Here is a 17,609-nt window from a genome sequence, read left to right as displayed (position 1 = left end):
CTTGCTCTGCTTTGCTTAAGTTTTCTTGATCTTAGTGAAATGCTCTGCTGAGTGTGAACATGCTCTGTGCACAAGGGAAAACTTGCAAATTATAAACGTGCACGTTAACGGGACCCCCCCCCCCCAAACACTGTTATATTGCTTGAAGTCTAATGTATGCGTTCACACTAGGTAGGTAGACTATTTTTCACATTGAAATTCAGCACTTATAAAGTGCCTACACTTACACTGCTTTTGGCAAGGGGTGAGCCAAAAAACAAGGAGCTGTGATTCTCTCCCAAAGCTAATTGTGTCTGTATATTAAGTTTGTCCATCTGTGCTTTGCAGGGACATCAGCATCACCTGATGGTCCTCCTTCGAATTTCCAGCAGTGAAGCAGTTAACAGTGCTGCTGCTTAATATATTGCTGTTACAGAGTCGTCTTAGTTTCCAGGACATTTAACTAAATCAGGTGGATGTCATTAGCTGATTTTCACAGATGGGGAGACTGAGGCACAGAGGGGCAGAGTGACTTCATCTGCCTCTCTTTCCTCAAGTTCCCTCCCCTTCCAGGAATTGTTTTTGCTACCAAACAGCTGCTAAAGCCTCATCCTGCCTCATTTCACCACTCTTTTTTTTTTTTTTTTTTCCCAATTTTAGTGTGGGACAGGGAAAAAATTAAAAAATACTAGTAGAAGGCAAACTTCAGAGCAAGGAAGAGATACCTACCCGAGCAGCAAATCCTGCTGTTCTCTTTTCCAGAGGCCATATTCTGCCCGAGGATACATGTTTGCAGGGTTCAGTCCTGAATGGCCAAGGCAGAGGAGAAATCCACCAGTGTTACTGATTCCTGCCTATCTGAGGCTCTTCCCTGGCCACTTCATTTTAGCCTCTTGACCACGTTCTTGTGGTCAAGCCCTCTGGTTATTTGTAGTGGTATTTCTCTCTGTAGCTGCCTGTATGTATTATTTTGCCCTTTGGAAACAGCTCTTTCCATCCAGTGAGTTCCTTTATTAATTCCAGGGCCTGTTAAATTGCTGCAATCGTCTATTAGGGTGGTTATATGTTTCAATTACATCAGGAATATTTGTTGGTATGTAGAAATATTCACGGTATAATCAGGACTAAAAATTTTAATCCCCATAAGGATTTTTACAACCATTGAAACTCCCCAGGACTTAATTACAAGAGTTGGGGAACAAACTTGGGAAAATTGATGAACTGTTTATTGTCAACCCTTTATGCCTTTTGGAAAGCAAAATCCACAAATCAGGGTGATTATTGTTATTTGTTAGTTTATTGTGGTAGCTTCTGGACATTGAAGCTCAGATCAGGGCACCATTGTGTTAGGCACTCTGCACCCCCGGAGCAAGAGCCAGGCTCTGCTTGGAAGCGTTTTGGGGCTGAACAGACCAGACAGGCGAAGGGTGGGAAGGGGAAAGCCAAGCTCCGGGAGGAGACGTGCAGTAGCCTGGGTGGCTCGTGCCCTGGGGTGTGCCTTGGCCCCCCTGCCAGCCCAGAGCCCTGTCTGCAAGACCACCCTCCTGAGATGAGAAAACGCCCTGGTTTCCTATGTTATATTTATATCGCGGCTTTTGATATGCTGTATTTACTTCTGCCTTACGATGTTTTAGGCCCAATCCTGCCCTTGTTTCCCCTGCTCTCGCTCCTGGTTCCTCTCATAGCGGAGGGATACGGTCCTCTGGGGGCAAAGCCTTGCATCGGTGGGGTGGGCAGAGGGCACAGCAGGAGGAAGCGATGAATGCAGCCTCGGGGTGGGCGAGAGTAATTTTTCTTGTGTGTTTAATCGGGGTGAGCCACGATATTTCACTTTTTCACTTAGCTTCGTGTTCAAAGCACAAAGGCAAAGGATCTGGGAGCAGGTTTGGATGAGCATCAGGTGGGAGGGGGGGCAGGTGGTCCTGCAGGAGCCCCCACGGGGACCCGGCTCATAGGGATGCTGCCGATGCTGCTGTGTGGCACCTGGATGCCCCCGCGGGCCTCCCACCCAGGCCCCCGAGCAGGTCCAGTGACAACCCACCCCCCCATTTCCTAAAAGACAGGTTTTGGCACTGCATAAGCAATCTTGCAGGCATAGTGTGGGCTACTTCTGGGAATCCACACGGTCTCTTAGGTAAGTAGAAATCTCTACAGCCTGCCCTTGATGTCTGAGCCTCCAAAATGCCATGCGCAAATATGTGGACAACCTAAAATGTGGATTTTTATGCAGTGAGAAGAGTTACATGCGCAAAACAGGGTATTTATTAGGATATTTATTAACCACACGGGGTGTTCCAAGCTCAGTTTATTTATCTTTGTAAAGTGCTTCCAGATCTTTGCGTGGAAGGCACTAGAGAAATGAAAGGCGTATTATTATTATTATTATTGTTATTATTGTTGTTGTTGTTGTTATTATTATTATTACAGCATCTAACTACTGACAGGCAACCACAGCTGCACGCTCAATTCAAGCCACTTAAATTTAGGGGCTGATTTTTACAATATTGACTCTTAATACTTTTTCCCATTGACTCCATATGCCGAAATGTGTGTTCACCTGCCCTGCTGAAGTATCATTATTCTCCAGAAATATGTAAATGGGGTGCTTTTAAAGAAAGGAAGAAAATGTGGCATAAATATTAAGTATTCACATTTATATGGTAGAACTCAACTGCCATTTAAGAAGGGCTTCAAAGCAACCAACTGTATGAGCTGGTAGTTGCTTCTCTGTCATTAAAAAAGAAAATGCATTGATTAAAATAAAGCCAAGGAATCTCATAGACAAAGGGTAACATTTATGGTGTTCAAGGGTCTGACACGAGCTACTAACAGCCCAGGAAATGGAGAGCTGAGTTTCACAGTCGAGCATTTTAATCAGTACGGTTGTGCACAGCCGCTGCCGCGTGTGTGTTATGTAATATCACACTTCACCCACCCACACACACCTAGAGACAACAGGCATCTTCGAAAGGTCTTGGCATTATTCAGAGGAAAGACTCCCAGCAATACCCCTGCCTGGTGTTTAACCTTATCTTTACTTATGTTTAAGCATTTCTTTTTTTTTTTTTTTCCCCCCTCCTTCCCTTCCCTTCCTTTTTTCTTTCCCATGGTACATCAATAGTGGGTATTTTTGTATCTCCAAAAATGGAGCAGATATAGGGGAAAAAATCCCATTAGCTCCATGATGTGTTTTCACGGCAGCTCTGAAGGTTCCGGTCATGGCCGTTTTGTACATTTTGTTGCATTGTCGTCATGCTGTTATTATTTTTTTTCTTTTCTAAGTAGACTTGAAATGTTGCATTCTGAAGACACCAGCTAATTATTAAATGGTACCTAGCCTATGCTTTCTTTAGATTTTAAAATAGGAAATAATTAGCCAGAGGTTTTAAATATGTGCAGAAAAGCCAAATAGGCCCAGGATTTAATAACAAAGAAGGTGAGTCGGTTTTCCAGTGCCCTAAGAGTTTGAAGACATCCTTACTCTGGCTTCTGAGTAACAGAAAGCGTTCAACCACATTTCATTGTGGTATAAGGTAGCCCTGAAGTTAACTGTTTTTCCAAAAAAGACGGGGGAAAAAAAAAAAAAGGCTGTTGCTGGCTGCTAATTAGATGTATTTTAACTGCAAAGTCATTTTAGCAGCTAATATTGTTATTATGTGCTTCAGTGTGAATCCTTAGTGAAGCTATTAAACTGTGAGAGCCTGAACTTATCAGACATTTTGTAATGTGGCTGGATTTTTTTATCCTTCTTCAGAAACCTGTGGGGAGTGGAGGACCTTTCTGCCTCAGACATGGAAAACACATTTCTTACCAACTGATTACTAGAGTGGGCAGCTGAGACCTCCTTGCACCCTCCTTTTGCACTTTCTTTTCCCTGGCAATAATATTTCTTCTTTCTGTTGCACTCCCTCCCTCCTCTCCCAGACAGTGGTCAAACCCTGCGACGCACCCTCTAGCCAAGGAAAGGGATTTAACGGCAGGGACCGGTCTCGGTTATTTTGGGATACTTTTGACTCCTGCCTGTATACAACAAGTTGGCGGTTCTCAGTAGCCGGTAGGCTCTCAGCATCAGGCAAGCTCCTGCTTTTGAAAAGCAATAGCCCACAGCAGACAGTGGACTTAGCCATCATTTTCCTATTGGTTTCTCACCCAGGATTCTTACTTTGTAATTGCTGGGTTGGGTTTCTCAGGGTTTGGATTTTTCCCCGTCTTATTGCATTGGTTGCTTTTATTCTCCTTCGCACTCTAAAACAAAGTGACTGATACAATATCCAAACTGATTAAAAAGAAGGGGATTTTTTTCCCCCTTTATTTGCTCAGATTTGAATTGGGTTATCTGCCTATCTTGTTTATGAAATTTTGTGCTGTCTTTTCTGCACAGACTGTGACTCCCAAATCTTCCACAGCTCCATTTCCATATTCCTGCGTGCTTGTTCTTTGTTAATCACTTGGCAAGCGCTTATTTGAATATTAAAAATTTCTTTAATCATCAAAGGCAGGAGCACAGCTTCATGAATATTCATATTTTTTTCCTCCTCAGACTGGATTCTAGTTCATTACCCTGCAGTAAAGCCAAACAGTCATCAATCGCGCTCATTACAGCCGCTGGCGTTTTGATTGGCTGCCTGCTGCTGGTAGCCTGCGTCCCCCATCCTCCCGCTCTCTTCCATGAGCTGTCGTGTACCTGCCAACAACAACAACAAAAAAAATATCAACAATGCAAGAATAAATTTCTCCAGTTGAAAAACAACTTTGCAAACTTGTCAAACAGTCCTCGTCACTTTTTTTTTTTTTTGGTTTTACACCAAAAAATAATAAAAAAAAATTAGAAGGGAGAAACTTGAGCTTTAGAGATGAATATTTGTCAAGAGAGTTGACGTAAGTTTCATTTGCATAATGACTTTGTACTTCTGCATTAATAAAATTTGCATATGAAGCCATGTTAATTACTCCTGATCATGCTTTTTGCATTCATGCATAGTAATTTTCTCCGACTTGTGAGAATTAATGTCTTGGCATGGGGGGAGGAAGGGGGGGATTGGGGTACTGTCAAATTTCTGTGCCAGTGCCCCTCACTTACACTCTTTCTCCTTCTTGCTCACCACGTCGCTGTTCTTGATCTATGACTCATTTATGCATTATCATTTGAAATTCTTGGGAGAAAGAAATGTATCAATTCAAAGGGAATCCTTGTCTGCCAAAAAAAAAAAAATCCCTGAGCAAAATATAACAAGAAATCCCTGCCCTGCCCTCCTTCTTCTTTCCCCAGTGCCGCCTTTCCATTTCCAGCTTGAGCGAAGTTTTAGTCTCAGCATCGTAAGTCGGTGCAGGGGAACTGCTCCAAAACCGCTATGCGTGTGCTGGGGGAAGAGGTAAAGGCTGGTGTGCAGGTGTGTCTGGCTGAGTGCTGGACTCTGTGCCTGAGTGTGTATAATAGCGTGTCTGCCTGTACCACTGAGTCTTTCAGCCTTTCCTGGGGGATGCTGTGGGTGTCCACCACTTGCAGGGTATCCATGCATTGCTCTGCTAGCTGCTGTTGGAACTGGTTGTGCCTCCGTGTCTCTGTACACTCTGTGTCTGTACACGTGTGTGCTTGTGCAAGTTTGCTTCATCAACCCTGTTGGTGTCTGTGTAAAGAGACATGGTGGAAAGATAATAGTGTCAGTTGGGAACAGTCCGTATGAGAGGGTGTAATACAGATGAGACAACTTGTTTTAGGAAAAGCTTGGAAAAAATCTGTTGGAAAGATTAGTGAATAGATCTGTCTTTCACTTTTGGATGTGTCTGTTCAAGGCTGCTGCAATGGTTCATGTAAAACCCATCTCAAAACATCTGCAGTACTCTCCCTGAACATGACGGGCACAGGGCAGGGTTGAGGCTGCAGCCTGCACTCTGAATTTGTAGCCATACACTGTTTGAACAGATGTTTTTCTTTTTATTGAAAGAGAGTTTTTTAATAATGGAACTGAGCTTTAGTCTCTAACCAGCTATTGATTGATTTTCCATCACCAGACAGGCACAGAGACACACAGAGAAAAACTTGGTGCGTGCCCTGTTAAGTGGTTTACACGTCTGCCTGTGCAGCTGCCTGTCTGCCTGTGCACAGACACCCACCCAGGCACCCACCCAGGCAAGCACGCAACACCCCCAGGGACACACCAGCTACATGCGGCTGCATTTACACGCAACACGAACTGTAAAGCAAGGTCTCTTAAACTGAGATCGCGTCCCCTGCTCTGAACCACACTCTGCACCACTCTGAATGTCCTCGGAACCTGAGGTGGGACATTGTGAACACTGCTTGTGGCTCCGTCTTTGTGCTTTGCTCGGGGACTTTTCTGCAGATGTGCCAGAGGAGTGTCGTGTTCTACGTATACCATATCATATGGCCAGTCATGCCTAGGTTCAGGGAGAGGGACAACAAAAGGAGGCAATTTATGCCTTGATTGTGGCTTTTGTCATGTTCATCTAGGCTTTTATGCTCATTTCCATCTTCTGGGGTCATGTCCAATTTACCTTATTTTCTTCTTTGCAAGTTTAAAAATAGCAGAGAGCAAAAAATTTACTCTTAGCCGTGCCTGGGAGTCAACATAACCAGTGAGCTACTGCCATGCACTGAGTATATGCCGAGCCTGTTTAAAGCATGAGGACAAAATTCTCCTTTACCATCAGCAGTGCAGATCTTTTATTTACATAGTGACAGTCCCTGTGCATGTTTCACACTCATGCTACGTGCAAAACTCCCCTTCGCATCCATGCAGAATGAATGCAGAATATGTAATTGAGATCTGCAGTGCAGGTGAGTGATTTCCCAGTGCTGACCCAAGAAGAAAACCGAGCCTCACACATTGTGTCAGCAATGTCCGAGCGACACAGAGCTGCGTGTGTGTGCCCGCTCACCCCAGTCGGATCGGATGTTTTCCTCTAAGACTGCAGCACAGTTCTTGCAGCCTGCTTTCCCTTAGTGCCAGTTGTGGCTGTGTCCTTTATGGCAGCCAAGGGCTCGCAGGAGTGTTTTCTTTTTGAAACCTGTGTGCAACATGATGTGGTCAATTGGCTGTAGAATTCCAGAGACTGGCTGCCCTCCCTTGCCTGGTGCTGCGTGGGTTAAGCAGAAAACTCCCAGCACCGCCTTAGGATACTGTCTGTCTATCTACCTATATCTGTTTATCTTTTTATCTGTTTGTTTGTTTTCTGTTTGTCCATCACCTGTAGCAGTTAAGTTGAAGAATGGTAGAGTCCCCGTCTTAATTTTCAGTTTTAAATAGAGCCTTTATGGGGAAAAAAATCCCACAGGAGAGGAGCTGGAGAGGTGAAACATGGGCATGTTCCTAGCAAACATAAGCTTTGTGTTTCTGAGCACTGCTCTTATTCTTTCTAGAGCTATGAAGAGGTATCATGTACCTAATGGTGGAGGTCTCCTTTTCTCCATGCCTTTCCTTGAGGCCAGCGGATATGATTTCCCTCTTCATGATTTGCCACTTGAGCTGGTTCTATAAGACTGTCCTGATTTGTGACAAAGAAGCAAACCCTGAAGTGATAGCAAAGAGGAGGAGGGACCACCTGACTTGACTTCCCTTGTAGGGGCAGACTCAGCCTCCAGGTCTGGCAGGCCCACCATCTTTGTCTTTTAGTGCTGGACTCGGGAGTGGTGGTGGGGCTCCCTGAGCATCTGCCAGAGTCTCTCTTTGTCTATTCTTCTTCTCCATTACCAACCCTTTCCTTTCTGACACTAAGTTAGCGCCTTTTACATTTCCTTATATATACATCAAAGGACAGAGAAGACCTTCAGAGTGACACGTTCTGTTCCGTCCATTCACTGGCAACTGGTTCATATAGTCCTTCCCGTAAATTTGTTAGGTACCTTGTTAAAGCGGATTGCTGGCTTGTCCCCAGTACCTCTGTTGGAAGTCTCTCAGAAGATACCTTTGCTGCGATGGTTAGAAACCTCCTATTTGAAACCTTATTTCCTTTTTCACGCTAGAGGAGATGTATTGGACAAGAGCAGGGAGGCCCTCCCTGTACCCACTTGGTGAGCTCTTAGCATCTTCTCGGATGCCTCAGGGCTGTGCAGATTGTATCAAACTCATTGCCAATGGACAGGTGGGACCCACCATCACTAGAGGAGAAGCTGTTGCTCTCAGGGTAGTGTTGCATGCTAGGACCCATGCACCTCCACATTAAACCCCCATGCCGTTGTGGTTGATGGTGCACCTGGCGCGCTTCGTTTAGCTCTTCTGTGTGATGAGCTCCTTCAAAACACGTACTATGGCACCACAATGTGCAGAGGGCCAAGTGACTGCAGGACCTGTGCCCTTAGTCATGGTGGGGCCACAGACGTGTCTAGGTGTAACCTGAGACGTAGCTGCCCTGTTGTCCTACTCCAGATCCTGATTTCAAGCTCACAACTTTCCTAGCAAGGACGAGTGCCCAGGCAGCTCAACGTAGCCTATGCTAGCCTAGTTATTTTTATAATGTTAGGAATATAAGATACAATTGTTACATCATTGGAGGGAATCTTTGTTACTTTCTGCTTGTTCCATGAAAAAACCAAACTTGTTACTCTTTTATGTTACAGTGGCAGAAGAGTAGTTCATACACACACAGAAGTCCATGTCTGACTCCAGCAGTTTACACGTGTCTAGTGCACAGTCCTGCCCAAAATGCAACGTAGGTACGATCTGGATAGTAGTTACCATTACCTGCTTGTGCAGTACTTCCAGGGAGATCAAACAGTTACAAAAGCAACTGAGCCCCCAAAATAAAAAAATCCTTCCTCGTCCCACAAGCCACAGAGATGGCTTCTATTTAAAACCAGTCCTCACAAAAGAGCACAAATTTTATCCTTGATGCTCGAAGCTCAAGTATTTACACAGGGAATTTAGACTCTTCACTTGTGGTTTTGGCAAAAGCTTCACACAAATGTTTTGCACTGGTGGTCTCTTAGCCATTTAAGATAAACGACAAAATCAAATGCAGTCCTTGCAGACTGGAGCGCTGGATGCTGTGCCAGGGATGAAGTATCCCCGTTTGCCTCACATGTGTAGCTGTCAGATCAACATGCAGGCCTAGTTTCCGAATCAGGACTCTCGAGGTGGAGAGGCTCCCTTTGAAAGTATTGCTTTTTTAGGGTTGGAGGGAGCATGGATAAATATTTCTCCTTGCTGCCACGGTGTAGGCTCCTTCTGAAAATGTTTTTTCTAGGGTTGGAGGGAGCACAGATAAATATTTCTCCTTGCTGCTACAGTGTTTGTATATATCTGCAAGGGGCACACGTATGCACAGCCAGAATTGCCACCATTAAAAAAAGGAGAGCATTTGCCAGAAGATACCCCACAATTAACACACATATTTCCTGATCTAAATACAGGGGGAAACTGTGGTTTCTGATCTACCACTGTGCGGTAACTGTTGGCAAATGCCAGCTTTTTAATGGCGACCACTCCACCACATATCTTCATTTAGAAACTGCCCTTGATTAGTAGCTACCCTTTATTTAATAATTAAGTGGCAGGCATAGTTTTAAATGAAGGGGGTGGGATTCTCAGTGGATAGTGCTGTTCGCTCAACTTCCCTTTAAGCTCTGCTAATTCGTGCCAGCCAAAAATGCGACTCCTACCTGATTCTGCATGTGTGTATGCTCGTGCGTATTTGTGCAGGTGTATATCGGTATTTAAGACTTGTGTCTTAGTTTTTCAAAGCCGTGGAGCTCAGTTTGGACTAGTGCCAGGAGGAGCGAGTGTTTCCAGTGGAGCAGGAGAAAACTCTTTAAAAATACAGCTTTTAAATGGCAGGTGATTCCTAGAGGGGTTAAAAATAAATAATACGGTTGGAGGTTACAATACCGTCTTTTAGCTACCAGGAAAAAAGGTTGCTCCCTTCTTCACAGGCTCGATAGGGAAGCAGCCTGCATAATCGGGGCATGTAAAATGCACAACTGGCCGCAGCTCAAGCGGGAAGGCAGCACAGCATCCGCCAATGCTTCCTTCTGGGAGCTCGGCTCCTGGCACCTCACTGAAGCCATCTGAGCTCTAAGTCACCACACTTTGTCCGGGCTGGTGTGCGGAGCCCGCTTCAGTGGCGGCTCGGCAGAAAGCCTGCCCAGTTTTGTGTCGTCTCAATGCATTAACACAGCCGTAAAACAATAATCCCCCTTTTGATTCGGTCCCTGAGCAAGCGCCGGTGGCGACGTCTGCCGCCTCCGGCTCTGCTCTGTGCCAGGGCCGGCCGTTCCCCCCGACTTCGCCCCTCTCCGTGCCCCCTGCGGGCCCCCAGCCCTGGTTTGCGGGTCCCCCAGGTCTCTTCTTGCTCTTTCCCTGCCCAGCGTGAGCCCGCCAGACTCGGCCGGACCCAGAGAGGGGGTCAGACCAAGCGTGTCGCGCGTTAGGCAGCCAGCCCCCGCCTCGCTTGTTTCCCCTGATGATGCCTCCTCTGTCCCTTCAAACTTAGATCCGACTGACAGTTTTTTCTATTGTTTTTTCTCCAGGGCCGTCCAGGCCTGCAAACCTGCCGGGGGCTCCCATAGCTGCCTCCTCCCACCCTCACACATCCGTGATCACGTCACCTCTCCGCGCACTGGCCTCCCTCCCGCCCTGCCTTAGCCTGCCCTGCTGTGGTGCACGTGCAGTCTCAGTTGGCGGGACTCAGACTGAGATTCAGACTGAGACGTCAGGCACATTTGGATGTCATTGTCAGTTGTCAGGTAATAGAAACATTTTTTTTTTTTTTTGTTGCTATCTGAAGGTCAGTAGTGCTGCCAAGTGATGTCGTCTTTGCTGTGGGAGAGCTGCCTTCGCTGGGTTCGCGTGGGGAAGGCAGAGACGATGCCCTAAACCACCCCCCTCCCCTTCCTCCTTCCCCCTCCACCCTGGCGGAGGATGGGGAGCGGGAAAGGGCGAGCGACTCCCTCCATTTCCCCATCCCTCCCCCCCGCCTGCCCACCTTCAGCTGTCACCGGCGGCCACTGCCGGGCCGGTTGTGCCACGTTGTGAACAAATGTCTGAGACTCCTCACCGAATGTGATACCCCAGTATCAAGATTTCTTCTCTCTGGGCTGTTTATTTTAAGCTTAATTGGATAACATTTAACATCTGAGGTATTTCCCCTCCCCCCCCCTTTTTTTTTCGTCCCTCCCCAATCATTTGTATTAAAGGCTCTCCTCCGCATCCATGTGCATGCAGGATGTATGTGCTCCATGCCGTTTTCTCCCTCGCTTTGAGAAAATGCTCCTTGGTAACTTGCCACACATCCCTCGCCTCTCCCCCATCAGCTTTTCTTTTCCTTTATTCCTTTCGGATGCCTGACTTTTGTCACCGCGAGGAGGGGAAAGTGATGTGGAAATGAGGGTGCACCGAGCTAGCCAAAGAGGACACGGACATATTGTCGCCAGACCCCATCATTTCAGACCCAGCGATCTCTTTGAAATCAGTGGGTGTTTCTGAGCATGGCTCAGTTGCAAGATTGAGTCTATGGTGAACTGCGGGCTGGAGAGGTGAAAATGGGGAGGATTTAAAAGAAAATACAGCTGTGGCAAAATCCGCAAGTGTTTATGGAGTCTCACTGTGGTGGGCCAAACCCTGCAGCCCTCATTCATGCTAACGTGCGTGGAGTTTCAATAGGAAGTTCCCAGAATGATGCTGGATGAGTAATGCGTGAGGACCAGAGGATTTAGAGAGACAGCAACGACTGTCAGGAGTAAAGCCTTTGGGAAATGGTTCCTCATGTCCTCCTGAAGCCGGCAAAACTTTGCTGCTCTCAGCTTTTTCCTTCCATGAGCAGTGGTACCACCTGGCTGCAGTACGCTGTATCTCATGGGAATGTCCCTGTACGTCTCTCATTGTTGTAATAAAGCGAGACAAAAAGTTTTGCAAGAAATTTAAATTTGCATCTTGGAAACCTTTGATCTTGAAAGATAAAGTATTCTTGGGAGGAGGCTGAGAGCTCTCCACAGGGTCCTGTTTCGACCCTGGGTGAAGCTGAGGGCGTGCGAGGAAGGCTCCTGGGCTGCCTGGGAGAGGCTCAGCCTGCACCCGGCTGCTTGCAGCGGGCGCAGGCACTGGGCTTGCAGCAATGCCCTGTGTGGCACGGTGCCGTCAGTGCATCCAGAGGATTTGGTCAGATTTCCTATCTGAGCTGCCTCATGCAGTGTGGGAGGGATGCTCTTTTAATCAGGCTCTCCTTCATCAGCCTCAGCAGATTGACCAACTGGCCTGAGATGGGTGTAGAGGTGGACTCTTACGAACGGTGAGCGCTGGATCAGAAAGTCAGATAGCTCCCCTGCCTCCTCCCTTCCCTCCTCCCTGTAACCAGTAAGCCAAACTGGAACTGATCTCATGGTTTGCTGTCTCTGTCCTCACTGCTGTGGTACGCACACAGGTGCCTTTGGTAAGCAGGTAGTTGTAACAATGAACTGGATGCCCTGATTCCCTGTTGCTTCTGATGCCAGCAGCTAGTGGGGAGGGAAGCAAGTACAACTAAAAATAGAAAAGGAAGGAAGGAATAACTTATTAAAGAACGTGGGAAGGCAAGGCTTTTGTACTTTGAGTACTTTGAGTTCTCACTTTGGAGTTGTGCGCTGTGAGTTTTCAGAATTGCCTGTTTGCTGGGAGAGCGATGCCAGCTCTGTGGAGAGAGAGACCTGTTATCATGGCTTCCTGTAATTACTGCTGCAGTCTGCAGCACTTAGAGAATAGGTTATATCAAAGTGCATGCTACATGTTTATGACAGTAGTTGGTCAAGGTCTGCTTGAAAGAAACATTTGCTTCCCTTGAAAAAGGAGATTATGTCTACTTAACCCTTTCTTAGCTCCCATAGTATTCACTGTATATGAGCCTGGGCATGGTTTAAACCCTGTGGCAAGGGTTACGGGATTTTTCTAGCCCCCAAAATGTTTTGTGGAAATGAAAGAAAAGTGAGTTCTTTGTGTCGACTAATAATCTGGTGACGGTCCCTGCATTGTGCCCTCTTTTTTAATGTAGACATTTACAACAGTCACTTGCTCCAGCTTTAGAGATCTGCTTGTCTCTCTGACTTGATTAGCCTTTTATTCTGTCAGCCCTGTTCTTGCTTCTGAGGAATTGTTTCCTTCTTTGAACAAAAGCCATCAACAGTTCCCGCCTCTCCTCCTCCTTCGTAATTTCTTACCTTTCCTGTTTTTCAGCATTCAGGAGCTGGATTTTTTCCATGCAGTTCTCAAGCAGGCTGCAACTCTGAAGGCTTGAATTTGCAGGTTCTCCCAAATCTCTGCTGGCCACTCACAAATCGGGCCCTCAAGAGTCCCAGCAGTTTTGTGCTGGAGAATCTAAACTTTTGGCTGCTGGTGGGATTTGGGGTATGCATGTGTGAAAACTGCATTTGGAAATCTCCGACCTAGATAAGAGCTATTGCCTGGAATGCTGAGTAACGTTCAGTCATGCACAAGGGAAGTCATGCTGCCTCATCCAGAGCTGTTTTCGATCTTTAGAAAACGTGCTGCTGATAGTAGTTTCAATCACAGAGAATGATGCTGCGAAGTCCGCTTGGGTGTCGACTGTCGCTCGGCCGGTGCTGGTTGTGGTCCCCTCGGTCTTTGTTCAATTCTTTGTGGTCTTGCCACTACAGGATGAGGAATTTGTGACTGAAGGTCTATGTTTTTCCATGTGATTTAAAAAAAGTACCCACCATTAGAACAATCTCTCTCTCAGTCTATTTATTTATTTATTTTTTGCCTCAGAGGCTTCTGTCTGTTGAACTGGGTTCTCCCATTTAAATGTTTTTAGTGCCTGTTTAATTAGAAGTTGGAATAGAGTCATGAAATTCACAGGGTTGTGTAGCTTGGATCTAAAATATGAATGGGCAAAGCATTCATTTTGCTTTACCCCTTGCCAGATTAGGGTACTTTTTTGAGCCTGCTTTTTATTTCATTTCAATGAATTGCAACTGCTCAGGGTAACTGTAAAACATACACAGTTTTTTTTGCATAACAGAGACATGCAAATGATTGTTGAGAGACTTAATTATGTAAAGAAAAGTATATGCCCGTATGCATGCACACATACACTGCAATGCTTTTTGTGGGGCTATTTTTTCACAATACGTCTTTATAAGGCTCTTTTTATGATGCTGATTTATTAATATTGTACATTAAGGCTTAAATTGTCAAAGCTGCCTAAGAGATTTGGATGCCCATTTCCCATTAAAGTTAACAAGAAAAGAGCTTTGAAAATCTCAGTGCAGAAGTGCATAGCACTTTACAGTGCGCTCTCCAAAGAAAAAAGTCCCTGCCCTGAAGATCCTACAGTGCAAAAGCCCCAGAAATGGAATTATAATCGGCATAAGACAAAGGGGATTGTAGTGGCACAGATAATAATTTACCCCTATGCCTGCATTCACATATATACGTGATCCAAAATCTTTGGACCTGGGCCCACGAGTGAGGGTTTTATATACCTCCGTAAAGATAATTAAATCTGTCCAATACACATATATTCAGCTAACCAGTGAAACTGCTTCCTTCCCACATGTAGGCTGATGGAAGGAGGTGGAAAGCAATTATGATACTTAGTTGCATATATAAAAACAGCAAGTGGGCATGGACAGCAGTGATTAATGGACAGGGCTGTGAAGTTTAAGGTCTAAAATAGAGGAAGGCATGGGGCCATAGCTCAGAAAAGAGGAACAAGCTCCTGTGAATTCAAGGAATCAGCTATATTAGTCATTAGGACATTCTGAAAATCACACAGTCATCTTGTAAAGTTAGTATCAATTTACTTGGCTACTGAAATTCTACTTGCTGCATCATTTAACTAGTCTGGTGTTTTCTTGGCAAAGGTTAAGGTGACAGTAAAGATAAAAGAAGTACCTGTAAGTAAATAATAGATTTTAAAAGAATACTTTTCCCTCCTTCAATTATATCACCAAAATAATTTTGTGTTGGTTTTATAACTGGAGTCAGCCAATAAGAAGAATTAGGTTAGACCACCCTGCTGTAAAAAGCTTCATGCAATTAATACAGTCTGTCTAGAAAGCAGTATTATTTCAAAAACTTTTATGTTAATGATATGGTATGCACTCGGCACATTTCTTACTAGAACAAGAAGCAAGCTTTTGTTCACTCCAGACTGGGTTTTATTAACACAGGAGGATCAATGGAAAACAAAACAGTAATCAGAGCGGAGAATGCAAACTCATCCAGCAAAAACCTACTAAATCATCAAGTCCCAGGACGATAACTTATATTTTACTCTTCATTTTTTGTTGAGTGGAATCTCAAAAAAAAAAAAAAGTCCACTAAAACTTGTTTTCTGATCAGCACTGGGTGCTTTTTCGGGAGGAGAAAAAGGAATTGGGTATACGTGTCTGAGGGCAGACAAAGACCTATAGTTTCCCTGAGACCCTTTGTAAATGTATCTTTTCATTTTGCTGCATAAAGAAGAGGTTTGCATAAAGTACTGGCTAACATTCAGGAGAGATGTCCCTATTAGTCATGGTTACATGTATTTATTTATTTTAGTGAAATATTTAATGCATGCTATAGTAGAATTGACTTTGTGGACAGTACTTAGAGAGTGCAGGGATGTGTGAGAGATATATATACTAAAACCAGTAATGCATCAGTCTGAGTGTATGCATCCATCTTTTCATCTATCTATCAATCTATGTGTTCATCCATCTATCCAAGTATTAAAATCATATGTGACCTGTCTGTCTATGCAGCTGTCTCACCAGATATTAAAATCAGATCCAAACTCAAAATAGATGGATCTAATCACAAACTGATTTTTTGACTGAATGGCATGTTTGTCAAGAGGCAGCGAAGAGACCTTAAGATGGCAAAGAGGCAACTAAAATTAGGGTGCTGCATGGGGCAGCAGCGCTGGCAATTTGAGCGTGGCTGAGGCTTTGTTCTAGACAGATGCCTGATCACTATAACTTTGTAAGTCCTAATTATGTCAAGTTAAGAACCAGCAGGAGCAATAGCGATATTTAAAGGTGCTTTAAAGTGGATGCTTGCCATTTCCAGACATCCCAGGAAAAAAGAAAAGCCCTTAATTGCAATATTAACGGGTAGAACTGAATCTGGTAGTCTTGGGACAAAAGGGTTCAAGGCAACGTTGCCTGCAGTAAAGACAATGGCTCCAACATTGAGAGAGTTAACTCGATCGCATACCACTATGCTGAGCCCGAGAGTCTGAACTCTTCAAACGCTCCAAATGGAGAGCTAAATCAAAGAATCCTGTTTCAAATCCATCCAAGATGTTGCTGTTTTTCTCCTCTGACAGGAGAAGCATTTGGAAGTGCAGTTTCTTTCTTTTTTTATAGCTGTCTTAAAAAGGAGTTTGGATGTTTAGCACAGCTGGTGCTCATTACATTATGCACTATCAATAAAATAGCATGTGTAATTAATTTTTAATGCAGTGCTGTATGCAGCGCTTTAAAGCAGTTACTGTATGGGGAGAGCCGACACCGGTCACTGACATCAGAAATATTGAAATAGAGGGCTAGATTTTGCATTTTTAAAGGGTGTATGTGCAAGTGGGGGAAGGGTAATTCCCAGCCAGCAATTCTCTGGCCACAATCAAATTTAAAAATATAGGAACAAGATGGATGAAGGTGATTTTATAATTTGCTTATTGGAATGAACAAATTTATTTCCTTTTAGAGTTTGCTGAGTGATGGCTGGGTTAGGAGTGGGTGACTTCAGAGTATAGGTAAGCACCAGGGGACCGCACAGAACTGATCCATCTTTGTTAAAGCACGAACAGGCTTTGGTGGTATCAGGTGGGAGATGAGGCAAAAGGGGAGGTTATGGGAAAGCAAGGGAAAGACATTTCTCTTTTATCTCATTGAGCAGGTTTTATTTTACAGGGCTCCTTTCTTGTGCCTTGTTGTTCCCATTAGGAATAACCCCCATTTTTTCCCCTTGATTCATTAAATATTTGGGAGTATCAGTAGTTTGAAAGGGAGAGAGTAGCTTGGTTACAAAGAGGCACCACTGATGGCAAGGTGCCTGCTGCTCTGACAGAAGACCCAAACAAATCACAGGGTCTTCTATTTTCTTGGCATTGGTGCAGCACTTTCCAGAAGACACCAGCATAAACAAAGACTGCTTTAATGGGGTGAGGTAGGCAAGGTTTGGGCACTGCCATAGCTTTCAGCAGCCGCTATGTCCAGAAACACCTCAGTTGTCTGAAGGAGGAGCAGACCTGTTTTTGAAGTTGTAGCATGGTGTGTGTTCGTATTCAGCAAAGGGACAGGAATGGCTTTCATGTTTCTGCAGCAGAGTAACCACCAGGGATGGTTTGCAGGATAGGACCAGCCTCTCCTTGCTGCCACCTCCTTCCCACCCTTTTCAGGGAGTTGAATGCCTCTTGGTGAACACTTCCTAAAAAGAGAAGAAATGAACTGCAGGAAGAGAAGGAAGGAAGCAATCACCTACAAAGAGACAAAATTAGGGGTAGTGTTTGTCAGGTGCCTTGCCTTTTTGGTTGGGCAATGCACCAGCTTTCTAAGAGCTGATTTTTTTTAAATTTTTTTTTAATACACATGCACGAGGCATAAATGTTTGCAATTATTCTTTCTTTCTCTCAGTAAATTGCCATTCATTTGTACATAGCATATGCTAAACAGTTCACTTGTACAGCCTCACCTG

General features: G+C 44.8%; 1 protein-coding gene across 4 annotated transcripts in view; it reads left to right on the top strand.

The window, feature by feature from the left end:
- The window catches only part of BCL11B (B-cell CLL/lymphoma 11B (zinc finger protein)), a 90,790-nt gene that overhangs the window by 30,765 nt on the left and 42,416 nt on the right, over positions 1–17,609 (top strand). For 2 of the 4 annotated variants that reach the window (XM_010583917.1, XM_010583918.1), the window contains exon 3: positions 10,466–10,681. The exons of the other annotated variants lie outside the window; for them this stretch is intronic. In XM_010583917.1, the coding sequence (XP_010582219.1) occupies positions 10,466–10,681 (216 nt within the window). The remainder of the gene's footprint in view (positions 1–10,465; positions 10,682–17,609) is intronic. 4 annotated transcript variants of the gene reach the window in all.

The sequence above is a fragment of the Haliaeetus leucocephalus genome, unplaced genomic scaffold, assembly GCF_000737465.1.
Source record: "Haliaeetus leucocephalus isolate CR32 unplaced genomic scaffold, Haliaeetus_leucocephalus-4.0 Scaffold932, whole genome shotgun sequence".
Classification (NCBI taxonomy): Eukaryota; Metazoa; Chordata; class Aves; order Accipitriformes; family Accipitridae; genus Haliaeetus; species Haliaeetus leucocephalus.
This window is presented reverse-complemented; position numbering and strand designations above follow the sequence as displayed.